The sequence below is a fragment of the Nicotiana tabacum genome, chromosome 21 (genome assembly GCF_000715075.1).
Source record: "Nicotiana tabacum cultivar K326 chromosome 21, ASM71507v2, whole genome shotgun sequence".
NCBI classification, from domain to species: domain Eukaryota; kingdom Viridiplantae; phylum Streptophyta; class Magnoliopsida; order Solanales; family Solanaceae; genus Nicotiana; species Nicotiana tabacum.
In genome coordinates this window covers 77,864,933-77,883,750 of record NC_134100.1, presented here as the reverse complement: position 1 = coordinate 77,883,750, position 18,818 = coordinate 77,864,933, and the positions used below count along the sequence as shown (strand labels likewise).

Here is an 18,818-nt window from a genome sequence, read left to right as displayed (position 1 = left end):
GATACCAACTTTTCACGACCCTAAACTCAAACTTGTCGTGATAGCGCCTATCGATGGTACTAGGCCAGTTGACTCCCACAATACTACAACAATTCATTCAAATATATGCCAAAAGGCGTCTTGTATAGCAGAATTTCATAAAAGAAACAAGGGTTGAACTCAAAATAGAAATGCGGAATGAAAAGCCCCAAACATCGGGGTGTCACTGAGTCATGAGCAACTATTAAAAACTAGTTCGACAACAATAAGACTAACTTAGTCTGGGAAATATCCAAAATACAACTAAGGGGGAGATAAAGAAGGAGAAAACAGGGCTGCGATCGCCGGGCAGCTACCTTGCTAACTCTAATTATTAGCTACCGGAATATCAGCAGCCGCTACGGTGACCAAAAAAGCCTGGATCTGCACATAAGGTGCAGGGAGTAACGTGAGTACACCAACTCAGTAAGTAACATAAATAAATAAAGGCTGAGAAGTAGTGACGAGCTAAATTCAAGTACCGTTCATATCACAAGAATTTAGTAAAGTGCGGGATGCTATGCAACCAAGTTTAAGTCAAATCAGTTTGTTTAAATCAAGTTCAAGTAAGACAATCAGAAATATCTTCAAAAGTTCTCAAACAAGGACTCAAAGCAACTATGAGCATGGATGATGAAATCATGTACTGCCCCTCGGGCTAACATCACTCAGTCCTCCCAATAACTCCAACCTCACACTCGCTCAAGACTCACAATCGCTTAGCGCTCGGCACTCACACTCAGTAGGTACTTGCGCTCACAGGGGGTGTTCAGACTCCGGAGGGGATCCTACATCCCAAGCGCTATAATCTACATGAACAACTCACGTGCTATAATATCATATCATAATCCGCACGGACAACTCACATGCTAAGATACAATACCTCACAAACAGGCCTTTGGCCTCACTCAGTCATAAACCTCTCCAGTCTCTTTGGCTCTCAGAAATTAAAGAAATCAGCCCAAACAACATTAACATGATGCAACAAATAGAATGACAGAGATTGGGCTATGATGTAAGAATACATGAACATAACTGAGTACGGGATATCAACTAAAGCAGTGAGAGGACAGCAAGAAACGACCTCTAAGGGTCCAAACAATACTGGCATAAGGCCTAGACATAGTATCTAGCATGATTTACAGTAAATCTTTCTAAAGCACATAAAGAGCATATAGCTACAACAGGTTGTTCAACTTTACAGTTGCTATGGGACAGACCAAGTCACAAATTCCCAATGGTGTGCGCCCACACACCCGTCTCCTAGCATGTGCGTCAACTCCAAATAGTCACATGACACAAAAATTCGGGGTTTCATACCCTCAGGACTAGAATTACAACCGTTACTTACCTCAATCCGAGCGAATCTCTACTCCGCAATGCCCTTGCCTCTCGAATTGGCCTCCGAGCGTCCCGAATCTAGCCATAAGAAGTACAATACCATTAATATATGCTAAAGGAATCCATTCCACAAGAAAATTACTAAATTAGGCTCAAAATCTGAAATTGGCTCAAACCCGGCCCCCGGGCCCACGTCTCGGAATCCGACAAAAGTCACAAAACACGAAAAATCATTCACTCACGAGTCTAGTCATACCAAATTTACCAAAATCCGACAAAAAAATTCCTTGAAAACCTTAAAATTCCATATCAAGAACTCTTCCACTTTTTCCCCAGTGTTTTTCACCCCAAATCACAATTTAGATGATAAAAATCAAGATATAATCGTGGAATATAACCAAAATCAAGTGAGAAATACTTACCCAATCAACTCCCTGAAAATCCCTTCAAAGTTCGTCTAAATCCGTGGTCTCTAGCATGAAAAATGGGTTCAAACCCCCGATTTTGAAATTTAACACTGCTGCCCAGATTTCCTTCTTCGCGAATGCGGAAGTACCCTCGCATTCGCGAAGCACAACTGCCGCTTCCCAGAAATCCCTTCTACGCGAACGCGAACCTTTACTAAACTTTCTCTTCGCGGACGCGACCTCACCCTCGTGAACACGTAGACCAAATGAATGGGGTCCCCAGCTGCCCCTTTCTCTTCTCGCGAACGCATTACTCACCTCGCGTCCGCGATGCACTCTACTCCTAAGCTTTCGCGAATGCGTCCCTTACTTCGCGAACGTGAAGAACAATTCTTCCTCAATCTCCAGATACTCTTCGCGAACGCGAGACCTACCTCGCGAATGCGTAAGAGGAAACCAGCAACAGCAAAAAAAAAACAGCAGATCAGTTATCTCTCAAAGGTCATAATTGGTCCGTTAACCACCCGAAACTCACCCGAGACCCTCGGGACCTCAACCAAACATACCAACACGTCCCATAACATCATACGAACTTAGTCGAACCTTCGAATCACTCAAAACACCAAATTACCCTTGGAATCAAGCCTAAGAACTTCTAAATTTCTGAATTCCACCAACGATGCCGAAACCTATCAAACCACGTCCGAATGACCTCAAATTTTACACACATGTCACAAATGACACAACGAACCTACTCCAACTTCCGGAAATCTATTCCGACCCCGATATCAAATTTTCCACTGCCGACCGAAATCGCTAAATTTTCAATTTTCGTCAATTCAAGCCTAATTCCACTACGGACCTCCAAATCACATTCCGAATGCGCTCCCAAGTCCAAAATCACCTAACTGAGCTAACAGAACCATCAAAATTCAAATCCGAGATCGTTTACACATAAGTCAACATCTGGTTGACTTTTCCAACTTAAGGTTCTAAATAACAGACTAAGTATCTCAATTCACTCTGAAACCACTCCGGGCCCGAACCAACTAACCCGATATATCATAATATAGCTGAAAAGCACAAAAGAAAGCAGAAATGGGAAAAACGGAGCTATAACTCTCGAAACGACCGGTCGGGTCGTTACACTTTCTCTCCAAGAATCACACACAAAGATCTACTTCCATATTTTAATCGTGATCAACAACATTAGATGCAAGACGGAAAGGAAATTTCACGTATGAGGTAGGAAACAAGGTGATGAAACACAAAAAAAAAAAAATACAAGATTTCAAAAATCTAAGTAAAAAGGATATTTTTCCATGGGTATGGTTGAAATTAATTGGAAACATATATATGAGTCAATATACAAAATTTGAGAAAGATTGGAGATGATTTGGACTGATTTGGTATCAATATTCGTAGTTTAAATCGAGTTCAAAATCGAGGTGATTTGGACTGATTTGGTATCAAAAGAAAGCAAAAAAAAAATTACTACAAATAACTAATTGGCTAATATTAGTAATATTTTATAAATTGATCAATTTTTGTAATAAGTTACTTATAAATGGATATAATCTGTAGTTTTGTCAAGTTTATATAGAATCTAATGATTCATCAAAATAAAATTTGAGAAAACTTGATGATCGGCCGCACCGTTTTGTCAAATTTGGAGAGAATAAATTTCCCGTATTTAAACAATTGGCTAAATCTCTCCCTGTATAAATGGCATTTGGTGATCCTTGGCTCCTCGCCGTATCGATAGCAACGACTGCGTCAAACACTAAAAAGAAGCCACCACATTTTTAATTGATCCAAATTTGTCATTCTTGACAACAAGTATAACAACGTGTCGCCTACCCAATGCCTTCATATTTGTCACGTCTTCAAATTACTGAAATGTTTATAACCAGTGATTCTTACTTCAAGGCAACTATTTGACATGCCTTCCTCCTAATTGGTAATTTCATTATGCCAAAGCAACACATGGCAGTAGGTAACATCATTATGGTAATCTTCAAACAATTCATATGCTTAACATATATGTATTTTATAGCAGAAAATTCTAAAACAAGATAAATTTGCTCTATTAGTTGACCGAGTGGCCAAGATCATTGCTGTCAAATTTCATGGCCATACAACATTTGGTACAACTTTGCCACATCATATACCAGCAAAATGCAACAAAAAGATGTACAAGAAACAACAACGCATCAATTCTCGCTTTTCTAAGAAATAGGTTGTGTCATAATTCACCATCATTCATGCGGCCCGACCCCCACATGTGCCAGGAACTCTCGGCCACATTTCAAAAATACTGCTTGTTCATTAATCACAGAAAAAGATTTTCGCTCTGGTTCTCCTCTCTAACAGCCATCCAAAAATAACTTAAATTCATTAAGATTGTTAGTAAACTGTGTTCAAACTCAGAAAATTACAGAAGCAAAGAAACATTAATTCAATAAAATAAAACATAATAATTTTCGAGGTCACAAGTTGCTTATGTGTCCTTAAGGAATTTAATCTCGTCATTGTTGCCTAAGGTTATGGATTACTTCCTTACAGGATAGAACGGAAAACTAATTTGTAATACTGGCAATCGAAATTACAGAACTTCAACGAACAAAGCAAATCACACTTGACACTTTATTTATTTGGAAAAATAATGCAACAATGTAGAAAAGAGGGAGAAGTTTTCAGTTTTTTCATGTATAAAAAATGAGGCCAAGACTCTACATTTATAGACAAAGGAAGGGTCAGATGGAGAGTGCAATTCAAAAGGTGTCTCTTCAATTTTCAATTCACACCCTTTAAAGAAAAACCCAACAAAAACTGCTTAAACAAGCCAGAGGAAAGAAGCTGAGCAAACCCAATTTATTATTTTTTGACTTAAAAGTTATTTCTGCAGAAAAATCAGTTTTTTAAGATAATCCAAACGGGAAAGATACATAGCAGGTCCACGATGTAATAATTGTGATACGCACAAGTTGAGATGAATGAAAATATCTATTTTCTTGGTTTTTTTTCTTTCGCAATTGATGTTCCAAGACAACTTAAAAAACTAGAATGAACCAATATAAACGTTTTGGACGAGAGAAAAGTTATAATGTCACCAGCCTCTCTTGAATTCCAAATAGGCTTGATAGACTTGTTCTGAAGTAGGAAGAGACTTTGATACAGAATCTCTGTTCAAACATCTGTTGCCCCACATCACCAGCTTTGGACATTCTGTTTCTAAGTTGAAGTTAGCAAATTTCTTGAAAACAATAAACCAGTTGTAGAAGGGAACAAGGGCTATGTCTACAAATCCAAAGACATCTCCTCCAAAGTAAAGTTTGTTTCCAAGCTCTGCTTCTAACAACTTACACCACTCCACAAGTTCTTTCTTGCCATTTTCTTGCTCTTCTGTTGCCCCCATCCATACCTTTATACTTGACTCGTATACCTAAATTACCATTAGATTAAAAAATATCAAAATGCTTACAAGCTTTGTACTATAAGACCTTCTCATCATTTTTCTTTATACTTTTTGCTACTTCAAATAGACTTTTAACTTTTGTACGTTTACTATGTATAGTTTTGTTTTTTACATTATTATGTTAAAGCGTGTCTTATAACAACATGCAACTATTTATGACAGAGCATAATTTGGTAAATTTTAAGAATAAGTAATTTGTTATAATTGGTTAAGATACATTATTGCGATAACTACTATGCCTCGACTCTAAGCAAGTTGAGTCAGCTATATAAATCTTTACTGACCATCACTAATTAAGTTCATCTTGATCTAATACTATGAAGTACTCCTTCTGTCCCAATTTATGTGAAGGTATTTGGATTTCGAGAGTAAAACGAATTATTCTTTGATGTAATTTTTTCATATGCTTTATATATATTTGGAATTATTAATTATAGTGACTTATAGTACCTTTTATATAGTTTCCAAATATGTAAATTTTATCTTAAAAAATTGAAAAATTCTATCTCCAAATGCATGATCAATATTAAAAAATTTAAATCTCGAAAAGCAAAAAATATCACATAAAATGTGGCAGTAGGAGTAGAACAACAACAATAACTCAGTAAAATTACACAAGTGCAATCTGGGGAGGGTAGTGTGTACACACACCTTACCCCTTGTTTCCGATAGACCCTCGACTCAAGAAAACGAAAAGAGACAGTATATCATTACTGTCAACAGAAACCATATAAATAATAACTGTATCATAAGAACCAGAAAATAGATAAAAATAATAATAATAATAATAACCAGTAAATAACGCCCGACAATATGAAAGACAGTAGGAGTACAAAATATAGATAAAAGTACTCTAAAAAATTTACAAGGGTAAAATTAAAATTGTAAGAAGTCCTGACCTTCTTGTTGATGAAGTCAACCAAAAACCTAGCCATATATCTCTGGTGGGGTTCAGAGGGCAATAAGGGAATACTCTGATTCCAGACTTCATCAATATACTGAATAATGGTATCTGATTCACAAACAGGTTTATCCTTATGAACAAGAACTGGCACCTTCTGATGAACCGGGTTCATTTTCAGAAGCAAAGGACTTTTATTGGGCAAGTCCTCGAACTTGTGGATGTAGCTGATTCCCTTTTCAGCAAGTACAATTCTTGCCCTTGTTCCGAATGGACTAGGCCAGTAATCTAAAAGGATCACTTCTTCTGCCATGTCTGTTGAAAGTTAAAGATATTGTGGTATAATAGAAGACTTTGTAAGAGGATAGGAATTACAAAATATAGTTGAATTGCTGCGAAGACATGAGACTTTCTGGTTCTTTTGTGGTGCCAAAAGTCAATAAACATCACTCCTTATCGAGAGGGAAGGGACTTACCATTTAATTGAGAGAGATAGGGAGAAGGAGATTCCCTTTTATATTTTCCCTATTTTAGGGGTTTGAAGATGAATTGATATATACCAGAAAAAAGTAATATTGTGACAACTCGATAAGTCGTTTTGAGTATTAACCTTAATTTTAGTGGTCTGAAACCTCCTATAGCTTCATTTAATGTTTATTAAATTGCGTGTGTAGTCCGTGTCGTTTTTCGGAAAATTTTTACGTAAAAGTTTGAAGAAAATATGACTTTTGACATAAAATAAGGCTAGAGTTAACCAGGTTCAATATTTTTGGTAAACGACTTCGGATCGGTATTTTGACGATTTCGGTAAGTTCTTATAATGTTTGTGGACTTAAACGTATGTTTGGTTAGGGTCCAGGTTGACCCGAACGCATTTCGATGCATTATGTGAAAAATTATGAAAATTGAGTTTAAGTTGAAATTCTTAAGTTTTAATGATCGATTCTTGTTATTTCATGTTGTTTTGATGATTTTAGGTAGAGAGCAAGTTTGTTAAATGTTATTACACTTGTGTGCATGTAACGACTCGGTCGGTCATTTCGAGTATTACAACCTCATCTCCCCATTTACTGCTCATTTATGCTTTACAGTTGTTATGTAGCTTGCTGGGGTGATTGGTTCGGGTCTAGTGAGGTTTTGGAATAAATAAGAACACTTAGTTCCAAGGTTTAAAATTTAAGTTGAAAAGGTTGACCGGATGTTGACTTATGTGTAAACGACCTCGGAATAGAATTTTAATGATTTCAATAGCTCTGTATAGTAATTTTGGACTTAGGAGCGTGTCTAAAAAATTATTTAGAAAGACATAGCTAAATTAGGCTTGAAATGGCGAAAATAGAAATTTAAGTTTGGAAGTTTGACCGAGGAGTTGACTTTTTGATATCGGGGTCGGAATCTGATTCTGAAAATTGGAATAGGTCTGTTATGTCATTAATGACTTGTGTGCAAAATTTGAGGTCAATCGGACTTGATTTGATAGGTTTCGTTATCGAATGTAGAAGTTGGAATTTCTTAGTTTCATTAAACTTGAAGTGGAGTATGATTCATGGTTTTAGCGTTGTTTGATATTATTTGAAGTTTCGACTATATTCGTATGATGTTTTAAGACTTGTTGGTATGTTTGGTTGAGGTCCCGAGGGTCTCGGGTGAGTTTCGGATGGTTAATGGATCAAATTCGAACTTTGAAGAAATCTGAAAATTTCTGCCTTCTGATGCAATCGCACCTGCGGAATTTGGCTCACAGGTGCGAGCTCGCAGAAACGGGATGGACATCGCAGATGCGTGAGGTCCGCAGAAGCGAGTCCGTAGAAGCGACTCTAAGGTTGCAGAAGCGGAGGCAAGGGGAGCTGGGCAAAGCGAAGCGGGCACAGAAGCGGCAGCATGACCGCAAAAGCGGGACCGCATATGCGGTTAGTTTTTCTCAGAAGCGGAACCCCTGGATAGATTACAAAATAGAGGGGTTCTGACATTTTTTGTCATTTGGGACATTTCAAGCACGGTTTTGGGCAATTTTTCTGAGAAAATTCACGGGAAAACTTGAGGTAAGTCACTTGTGATCATTGTTAGTCAATAATATTAGATTATCATTGAGTATTTCGACTAGATTACATATTTTTGAGGTGAAATTAGAGGGTTTGGGCCTAGGGATTTCAAAATAAGATTTGAGAATTTGAAGGTCGGGTTGATGTCGGAATTTGATAAAATTTGTATGGTTAGACTCGTGGTTGAATGGTCGTCCATATTTTGTAACTTTTGTAGAGTTCCGAGACGTGGGCCTCACAGGCGACTTTTGAGTGCAATTTTCGGATTTTGTAGGAAAATTTATATTTTTGTATGGAATTAATTCCTATAATTCGTATTGACTGAATAGAATTAATTATGACTAGATTCGAGGCGTTCGGAGGGCGATTCGCGGGGCAAGGGCATAGCAGAATAAAGAATTTCACGATTTGAGGTAAGTAACAGTTCTAAATTTGGTTCTAAGGGTATGAAACCCCGGATTATGTGTTATATGATCGGTTTTGAGGTGACGCACATGCTAGGTGACGGGCGTGTGGGCGTGTACCGTAGGAATTGTATAATTGAATAATTTATTGTTATCTGTACATTCTCCATGTAATAGAGAAATTGAACCACAAATCATGTTTAGATTATGTGTTGGCATTGTAGGGACCCACAGAGGTCGTGTGCATGTTGAATTATCTGCTGAATTGTAGTTTTGTACTTAGTTACAGTTTACTTGATTATTTTATCTCAGTCTCTATTGTTCATTATTGATGCATCATATCATTATTGTTTGGGCTGATTTTCATGATTATTGAGAGCCCGAGAGACTGGAGAGATTTATGACTGAGTGAGGCCGATGGCCTGATTATGAGATATTATACTATAGCACGTGAGTTGTCCGTATAGCACATGAGTTATCCGTGCGGATTCAGATATTATATTATAGCACGTGAGTTGTCCGTGCAGCACGTTAGTTGTCCGTACAGATCCAGATATTGATACTATAGCACGTGAGTTGTCCGTGCAGCACGTGAGTTGTCCGTACAGATTATAGCGCTTGGGCTGAAGGAGCCCCTCCGGAGTCTGTACACACTCCCAGTGAGCGCAAGTACCTACTGAGTGCGAGTGCTGAGTGTTGAGCGAGTGGGAGGATTGAGTGATTGTTGCTTTGAGATGATACATTGATTTCATTATTGTTGTACTACATTTGTCATATATCCCTGTTTTGAAAAATTTCTGAAAGATATTATCTCATGTTTCAGTTGAACATGACATGAAATTACTGTTTTGGCCTTAAATGTTGAACTTGAAAGCATGCCTACCTTATTATGTTGGAAATTACTATAATGGGACTCAGCTGTGAAGCTCGTCACTGCTTTCAGTTCTTTATTTAGTATTGTTACTTGCTGAGTTGGTTGTCGTAATGACCCGGCCGGTCGTTTTGAGAGTAATAGCCCCGATCCCCTATTTTCTGCTTTTTCTGTATCTGTTTCTGCTTATGTGACTTACCGGGATGTTGTTGTTGTGGTTTCAGAGTGATTTTGGGACACTTAGTCCCTAAACGGAAGTTTAAGTCTTAGGATTTTGACCGTAGTCGAAACTGTATGAAGACAACTCCGGAATGGAGTTCCGTCGGTTCTGTTAGCTCCGTTGGGTGATTTTGGACTTAGGAGCATGTCCGGACTGTGAATTTGAGGTCTGTAACTGATTTAGGCTTGAAATGACGATAGTCGAATTTTTGGAGATTTTTGACCGAAAGTGAACTTTTTGATATCGGGGTCGGATTCCTATTCTGGAAGTTGAAATAGGTCCGTAATGTTGAATATGACATGTGTGCAAAATTTGAGGTCAATGGGACGTGGTTTGATAGGTTTCGGCATCGGTTGTAGAAATTTGAAGTTCCAAGTTCATTAAGTTTGGATTGGCGGGTGATTCGTATTTTTGTTGTTGTTTGACGTATTTTTAGGGCTCGACTAATTTGTATTGGTGTTTTAAGACTTGTTGGTATATTTGGTTGAGGTTCCGAGGGCCTCGGGTGTGTTTTAGATGCTTAACGGATTGAATTTGGACTTAGGCTAATTGCTGAAGTTTTCTAGTTTCTGGTGTTTCGCACCTGCGGTGGGGAGACCGCAGGTGCGAACTCGCACATGCGAAAGGAGGAGCGTAGGTGCGATTTGGTCAAGCTTGGTCTGTGGGCGCAGGTGCGAGATTCGCCCGCAGAAGCGGAGCCGCATCTGCGAAAGATAGAGCGTAGAAGCGGACAGGGCCTGGACCGTGAGGATTGCAGAAGCAGAAGATATTCGCAGGAGAGGGCGCACAAGTGCGGCCCCTTGCTCGCATATGCGGACCCAGCCTCCTTAAGTCATTTTCGCACCTACGAGGTAAATTTCGCAGGTGCGACCGATGGTCTGCAGATGCGAAAATGCCTGGACAGAACCTTTTTAAGCGAGGCTTCGAGATTTTTGGCCATTTTCTTCATTTTTGAGCTCGGGTTGACGATTGCTTGAGAGCATTTTCAAGGGATTTCGTGCGGTAAGTCCCTTGTGCTTATTTTTGATCTATAATCTTGCTTCCCCGTTTATTTTTCCACCTAGTTAGTATGTATTTAAGGTGGAATTTGGAAGTTTGAGGCTAGAGATTTGAAGAGTTTGATTTTGGGTTTTGAGTGGTCATTTGAGGTCGGATTTTGATAAATTCGGTATGGTTGGACTCGTGAGTGAATGGGCTTTTGGATTTTGTGATTTTGCCCGATTCTGAGACATGGGCCCGGGTCGACTTTTTAGGACGGATTTCGAAATTTTTGTTAAAGTCTTGATTTCATTAATTAGATTAGTCTATTATAGTTGTATTTATGATATGTAATTATTGTTTGCTATATTTGGACCATTCGGAGTCGAATAATCGAGGAAAGGGCATTCTTACTGATTGATTGCACTTGGTTCGAGGTAAGTGGCTTGCCTAACCTTGTATGGGGGAAATTCTCTTAGAATTTTGTACTGTTGTGATATGTAAGCGCAGTGTACGTGAGGTGACGAGTACGTACACAAGCTATTTGTTGAAAAACTCGATTTATTTTACTAAGTAGCAACATGTTTTTCCTTTAATTTAAGTTATACCGTTTAAATGAGTATTAGTGTGTTTTCATTCTTAATTGAGCTATTTCAATATGTGTAATTATCATGTTTAGTCTAATATCGCATGTCTACGTGCTTTAACTGCTTACTTGAACTCTATGAAGCATGCCTAGTTATTTTCTTGCTTTTATTTGTTCTTTATCAGAATAACTGTAGAAATCTTGCTGTTAACTGTTGTATTTTTTGGTCTGAGCTGTGTGTTTACGTTTGAGACTATGAGGTAGTTCCTCGGGAGTTCTCCCTGTATATTTACTTTTGAGACTACGAGGCAGTTTCTCGGGAGTTCTCCCTGCACATTTACTTTTGAGACTACGAGGCGGTTCCTCGGGAGTTCTCCTTGTATATTTTCTTTTGAGACTACGAGGCGGTTCCTCGGGAGTTCTCCCTACACATTTACTTTTGAGACTACGAGGTGGTTCCTCGGGAGTTCTCCCTACACATTTACTTTTGAGACTACGAGGCGGTTCCTTGGGAGTTCTCCCTACATATTTACTTTTGAAACTACGAGGCGGTACCTCGGACGTTTTCCCTATATAATTATTTTGGGACTACGAGATGGTATCTCGGGAGATCCCCTATTGTTTACCCCTGTGTGTTGTACTGTTGCCTTGATATATTCCTTTTGTTAAATTCTAGTCTCTTATTATACTGTATATTTTCTTGCTTTAATTATTATCTACCAGTGGACCTGACCTGACCACGTCACTACTCGACCGAGGTTAGGCTTGGCACTTACTGGGTACCGTTGTGGTGTACTCATGCTACTCTTCTACACATATTTTTGTGTGCAGATCCAGGTACTTCTTATCAGCCCCGCTATTAGCTGGGAGTACTTGTTGTTGTACGAAGACTTCAAGGTACATCCGTCGTGTCCGCAGACCTCGGAGTCCCTCTCTATTCTCTCATATGCCATTTACCTTCCGTACTTCTTTTGTTAGACTCTGGTGTATAGAGATACTAGTTTTCTTTTGTAGCTTTGTGACTTAGGATGTTCCGGGTTTTGGGAAGACTGTGTATTTATAGAGTATTGGTTATCATATATACCGAGCGGCATTGTTACTAGTTATTCAGTTATCCACTACTGTTAGTTGCCAAGTTTTACTTTCGTTTGTTATTTTCCGCAATTTTTTAGGCTTACCTAGTTGTAGAGACTAGGTGCCATCACGACATTATACGGAGGGAGTTTGGGTCGTGACAAGTTGGTATCAGAGCTCTAGGTTTATAGGTGTCGTGAGTCACAAGCAAGTTTAGTAGAGTTTTGCGGATCGGTACAGAGACGTCTATATTTATCTTCGGGAGGCTATGGAACTGTTAGGAAAAATTTCACTTCTTTAATTCCTTATCGTGCGAAATTGTTGACTTCAAAATTCTAAACTTTTGTATTCTATTCTCTCACAGATGGTGAGGACACATACTGGAGGATCTGATGACCAGGCACCCGCGCCCCCTGCTAGAGCCGCGAGAGGCCGGGGCCGGGGTAGAGGCCGATGACGTCCACGCTGTGCATCCAGAGCACCCGCACGAGCTGCTACAGAGGAGCCCCTATTAGCTCCAACTGGAGGGCAGACACCTGAGATATATGTTTCTGCACCAGCACTCCAGGAGACTCTAGCCTAGTTTCTGAGCATGTTCAGCACCTTAGCTAAGGCTGGATTGATTCCACTTGCTCCTGCTACATCTCAGGCTGGGGGATACACAGACTCCCGCATCCCGTACTCCTGAGCAGAAGGTCTAGGTTGACCAGGCCCCAGAGTTCATCCTTATGTAGTCGGTAGCTCCGGTTCAGCACGAGACTAGGACAGTCGCTTCTGAGGCGGAGTAACTCAGACTTGAGAGGTACAAGAAGTACCACCCACCTACCTTCAACGGATTGGCTACGGATGATGCTCAGGGTTTTCTGGAGGAGTGTCATCGTATTCTCCGTACTATGGGAGTAGCGAAGACGAGTGGGGTTTCTTTTACCACCTTCCAGCTTATAGGAGCAGCCTATCAGTGGTGGCGTGCTTATGAGTTGAGTAGTCCGAATGAGGCAATTTCACTTACATGGACTCAATTCTCGAACATATTTTTGAGAGAGTATGTCCCTCAGAGCCTCAGGGACTCATGGCGCACGGAGTTTGAGCAGTTGCGCCAGAGTGCTATGACTGTGTCAAAGTATGCAGTCCGCTTCAGTGATTTGGCCCGACATGCACGGGCCTTGGTTGCCACAGTTCGAGAGAGGGTTCGATGGTTTATTGAGGGACTCCACCCCAGTATCCAGATTAGTATGGCCAGGGAGTTGGAGATGGATATTTCTTATCAGCAGGTTGTGAGTATTGCCAAGAAATTGAAGGGCATGCTTGCTCGGGATAGAGAGGAGAGGGAGGCCAAGAGGTCCCGAGAGTCTGGTACTTATAGTGGCACTCGTGCCCCAGCTACAGTTAGACATGGTAGGGGTTATGAGAGTCGCCCCATTCATTCAGCTCTTCTAGCCGCTAGTGGTGTTTCAGCCCCCGCTAGGCCCCATGAGCCTTATTATGCACCGCCAGTATCTAGTGTGCCTCCTGTTCGGGATGCTTTTAGCGGCCAGTCTAGCAGACCTGGCCCGAGTCAGTCACAGCAGCCACGCCCTCCGAGGGGTTATTTTGAGTGTGGCGACACTCGCCATATGGTGAGGGATTGCCCCAGACTTAGGAGGGGTGCACCTCCACAGACTTCTCAGCCACCGCGTGCTCCACCGGGTCCTCAGGCTATGATTCCAGCACCAGCTACCGCCCTGCCTGCTCAGCTAGCTCGAGGTCGAGGTCAGGGAGGTCGAGGTCACCCTAGAGGGGGAGGCCAGACTAGATATTATGCTCTTCCGGCTCATACAGAGACAATTGCTTCCGAATCTATCATTATAGGTATTGTTCCGGTCGTGTTTGATTGCTCTTAGTGGTTTTGAGACCAGAGCTGATTTATTATTACTCAACATGGTAGACTTTGATGTTATCTTGGGCATGCACTGGTTGTCGCCCCATTATGCTATTCTTGATTGTCACGCTAAGACCGTGACGATGGCTATGCCAGGTTTACCACGGTTAGAGTGGAGAGGTACCTTAGAGTATACTCCCAGCAGAGTTATTTCATTTCTTAAAGCTCAACGAATGGTTGAGTTAGGGTGTGATGCGTATCTAGCTTATGTGAGAGCTGTCAGTATTGATACCCCTACAGTTGAGTCAGTTCCAGTAGTGGGGGACTTTCCAGATGTGTTTCCAGCTGATCTTCCGGGCATGCCGCCCGACAGAGATATTGATTTTGGCATTCATTTGTTGTCGGGCACTCAACTCATCTCTATTCCTCCATATCGTATGGCTCCTCCTGAATTGAAGGAGTTGAAGGAGCAGTTACAGGAGTTACTTGATAAGGGATTCATTTGGCCCAGTGTGTCACCTTGGGGTGCTCCTGTCTTATTTGTGAAGAAGAAGGATGGTTCTATGCGGATGTGTATTGATTATCGCCAGTTGAACAAAGTCACAGTGAAGAACAAGTATCAATTGCCTCGTATTGATGACTTATTTGATCAGTTACAAGGTGCCAGAGTGTTTTCTATGATTGACTTACGTTCAGGCTATCATCAGTTAAAGATTTGGGAGCCAGATATCCCTAAGACTGTTTTCTGGACTCGGTATGGTCACTACGAGTTTCTTGTGATGTCATTTAGGCTGACCAACGCCCCAGCAGCATTTATGCACTTGATGCACATTGTGTTCCGATGCTATCTTGACTCATTCATAATTGTGTTTATTGATGACATTCTAGTGTACTCCCGGACTCGGGAGGATCATGAGCAACACCAGAGGACTGCGCTTCAGACCTTGAGAGAAAAGAAGTTGTATGCAAACTTTTCAAAGTGTGAGTTATGGCTAGACTCAGTGGCATTCTTGGGTCATGTAGTATCGAGTGATGGGATCCAGGTGGATCCAAAGAAGATTGAAGCAGTGCAAAGTTGGCCCAGACCGTCCTCAGCTATAGAGATCCGGAGTTTTCTTGGTTTGTAGGGTATTATAGTCGATTTGTAGAGGGTTTCTCATCTATTGCAGCACCTATGACCAGGCTGACCCATAAGGGTGCTCCGTTCAGGTGGACAGAGGAGTGTGAGGAGAGCTTTCAGAAGCTCAAGACAGCTTTGACTACAGCCCCAGTATTGGTATTGCCTACAGGTTCGAGGTCTTATATTGTATATTATGATGCGTCGCCGATTGGTCTCGGCGCGGTGTTGATGCAGGACGGTAGGGTGATTGCCTACGCGTCCAGACAGCTAAAGGTGCATGAAAAGAGCTATCCTGTCCACGACCTTGAGTTAGCAGCTATTGTTCATGCCTTGAAGATTTGGCGGCACTATTTGTACGGTGTCCCTTGTGAGATCTACACTGATCACCGGAGTTTGCAGCATCTGTTCAAACAGAAGGATCTTAACTTGCGTCAGCGGAGGTGGTTGGAGTTTGTTAAGGATTATGATATTACCATTTTGTACTATCCCGGGAAGTCCAATGTGGTGGCCGATGCTTTGAGTCGCCGGGCGGAGAGTTTGGTGAGCTTAGCATATCTACCAGCAGCAGAGAGGCCATTGGTGTTGGATGTTCAGGCCTTAGCCAGCCAGTTTGTTAGATTGGATATTTCTTAGCCTAGTCGAGTATTAGCTTGTGTGGTCTCTCGATCTTCTCTTTATGATCATATCAGGGAGCGTCAGTATGATGGCCCTCATCTGCTTGTCCTTAAGGACAAGGTTCAGCACGGTGATGCTAAGGAGGTCACTATTAGAGATTATGGTGCATTGAGGATGCAGGGCAGGCTATGTGTGCCCAATGTAGATGGATTGCGTGAGTTGATTCTCCAGGAGGCTCACAATTCGCAATACTCCATTCATCCGGGTGTCGCAAAGATGTATCAGGGCTTGAGACAACATTACTGGTGGAGAAGAATGAAGAAGGACATAGTGGAATATGTATCTCGGTGTCTAAATTGCTAGTAGGTGCAGTATGAGCATCAGCGGCCAGGTGGGTTGCTTTAGAAGTTAGAGATTCCGGAATGGAAGTGGGAGCGGATCACTACGGATTTCATTGTTGGGCTTCCACGGACTCAGCGAAAGTTTGATGCAGTTTGGGTGATTGTGGATAGGATGACCAAGTCAGCTCATTTCATTCTAATGATAACTACCTATTCTTCCGAGCAGTTGGCTCGAATTTATATCCGTGAGATTTTCAGGCTTCATGGCGTATCGGTATCTATCATCTCTGACCAGGGTACGCAGTTTACGTCACGGTTCTGGAGGGATTTACAGCAGGAGTTAGGTACTCAGGTTGAGTTGAGCACAACATTTCACCCTCAGATGGACGGACAGTCCGAGTGCACTATTCAGATACTGGAGGATATGCTCTACGCTTGTGTGATAGATTTTGGGGGTGCTTGGGATCAGTTCTTGCTACTTGCGGAGTCTGCCTACAACAACAGTTATCAGTCGAGCATTCAGATGGCACCGTATGAGGCTCTGTATGGTAGGCGGTGTCGGTATCCAGTGGATTGGTTCGAGCCGGGCAAGGCTATATTATTGGGTACAGACTTGGTTCAGGATGCCCTGGATAAGGTGAAGGTGATTCAGGATTGACTTCGCACAGCTCAGTCCAGACATAAGAGTTATGCGGACCGAAAGGTTCGCGATATTGCATTCATGGTTAGAGAGCGGGTCTTACTCTGAGTTTTGCCTATGAAGGGCGTTATGAGGTTCGGAAAGAAGGGCAAGCTGAGCCCAAGGTTCATTGGTCCCTTTGAGGTGTTGCAACGTGTTGAGGAGGTTGCTTATGAGCTTGCCTTGCCTCCCAATCTTGCAGGGTTCCATCCAATATTCCATGTTTCTATGCTCCGAAAGTATCACGGCGATCCGGCTCATGTGTTGGATTTCAGCTCAGTCCAGTTGGACAAGGATCTATCTTATGTTGAGGAGCCAGTGGCTATTTTGGACAGGCAGGTTCGAAAGCTGAGGTCAAAGAACATTGTTTCCGTGAAGGTTCAGTGGAGGGGTCAGCCGGTCGAGGAGGCGACTTGGGAGACCGAGCAGGATATGCACATCTGTTATCCTCATCTTTTCACCACTTCAGGTATGTCTTTATGCTCGTTCGAGGACGAACGATTATTTTAAGAGGGGGAGGATGTAACGACCCGGCCGGTCATTTTGAAAGTAATAGCCCCAATCCCCTATTTTCTGCTTTCCCTGTATTTGTTTCTGCTTATGTGACTTACTGGGAGGTTGTTGTTGTGGTTTCGGAGTGATTTTGGGATACTTAGTCCCTAAACGGAAGCTTAAGTCTTAGGATTTTGAACGTAGTTGGAACTGCGTGAAGATGACTTCGGAATAGAGTTCTGTCGGTTCCATTAGCTCCATTGGGTGATTTTGGATTTAGGAGCTTGTCCGGACTGTAAATTTGAGGTCTGTAACTGATTTAGGCTAGAAATGACTAAAGTCGAATTTTTGGAGATTTTTTACCAGAAGTGGACTTTTTGATATCGGGGTCGAATTCTGATTTTGGAAGTTGGAGTAGGTCCGTAATGTTGAATATGACTTGTCTGCAAAATTTGAGGTCAATTGGACGTGGTTTGATAGGTTTCGGCATCGGTTGTAGAAATTTGAAGTTTCAAGTTCATTAAGTTTGGATTGGAGGGTGATTCATGTTTTTGTTGTTATTTGACGTATTTTGAGGGCTAGATTAAGTTCGTATGGTATTTTAGGACTTGATGGTATATTTGATTGAGGTCCCGGGGGCCTCGGGTGTGTTTCGGATGCTTAATGGATTGAATTTGGACTTAGGCTAATTGCTGAAGTTTTCTGGTTTCTGGTGTGTTTCGCACCTGCGGTGGGGAGACCGCAGGTGCGGACTCATACGTGCGGAAGGAAGAGCGTAGATACGGTTTTGTCAAGCTTGGTCTGTGGGCGAAGGTGCGAGATTGGCCCGCAGAAGCGGAGCCGCATCTGCAGAAGATGGAGCGCAGAAGCAGACGGGGCCTAGAGCATGAGGATTGTAGAAGCGGAAGATATCGGCTGGAGCGGGCGCGCAGGTGCGGCCCCTTGCTCGCAGATGCGGACCCAGCCTCCTTAAGTCATTTCCGCACCTGCGAGGGAAATTTCGTAGGTGCGGCATCGCAGGTGCGACCGGTGGTCCGCAGATGCGAAAATGCCTGGGCAGAACCTTTTTAAGCGATGCATCGAGATGTTTGGCCATTTTCTTCATTTTTGAGCTCGGGTTGACGATTTTTTGAGAGCATTTTTGAGGGATTTCGTGAGGTAAATCCCTTGTGCTTATTTTTTATCAATAATCTTGCTTCCCCATTTATTTTTCCACCTAGTTAGTGTGTGAAATTTGGGAGTTTGAGGCTAGGGATTTGAAGAGTTTGATTTTGGGTTTTGAGTGGTCATTTGAGGTCAGATTTTGATAAATTTGATACGGTTGGACTCATGAGTGAATGGGCTTTTAGATTTTGTGATTTTTGACCAATTCTGAGATGTGGGCCCGGGTCGA

The 18,818-nt window shown here is 41.8% G+C and overlaps 1 protein-coding gene across 1 annotated transcript; it reads right to left on the bottom strand.

Moving 5' to 3' along the window:
* Window positions 1–4,665: 4,665 nt before the first annotated feature.
* On the bottom strand, window positions 4,666–6,673 carry LOC107824401 (glutathione S-transferase U25). Its single transcript, XM_016651147.2, has 2 exons — window positions 6,144–6,673; window positions 4,666–5,211 (listed from the first exon to the last, which is right to left on the bottom strand). Exons 1-2 carry the CDS (start codon window positions 6,456–6,458, stop codon window positions 4,876–4,878), a joined length of 651 nt encoding a protein of 216 aa, XP_016506633.1. The 5' UTR covers window positions 6,459–6,673; the 3' UTR covers window positions 4,666–4,875.
* Window positions 6,674–18,818: the final 12,145 nt, after the last annotated feature.

Excerpts from the sequence above, each read along its gene's own strand:
- LOC107824401 (XM_016651147.2), bottom strand. The coding sequence starts at position 6,458 with ATGGCAGAAGAAGTGATCCTTTTAGATTACTGGCCTAGTCCATTCGGA. Across the intron at positions 5,212-6,143 it reads TTGACTTCATCAACAAGAAG|GTATACGAGTCAAGTATAAA; the intron begins GTCAGGACTTCT and ends ATGGTAATTTAG.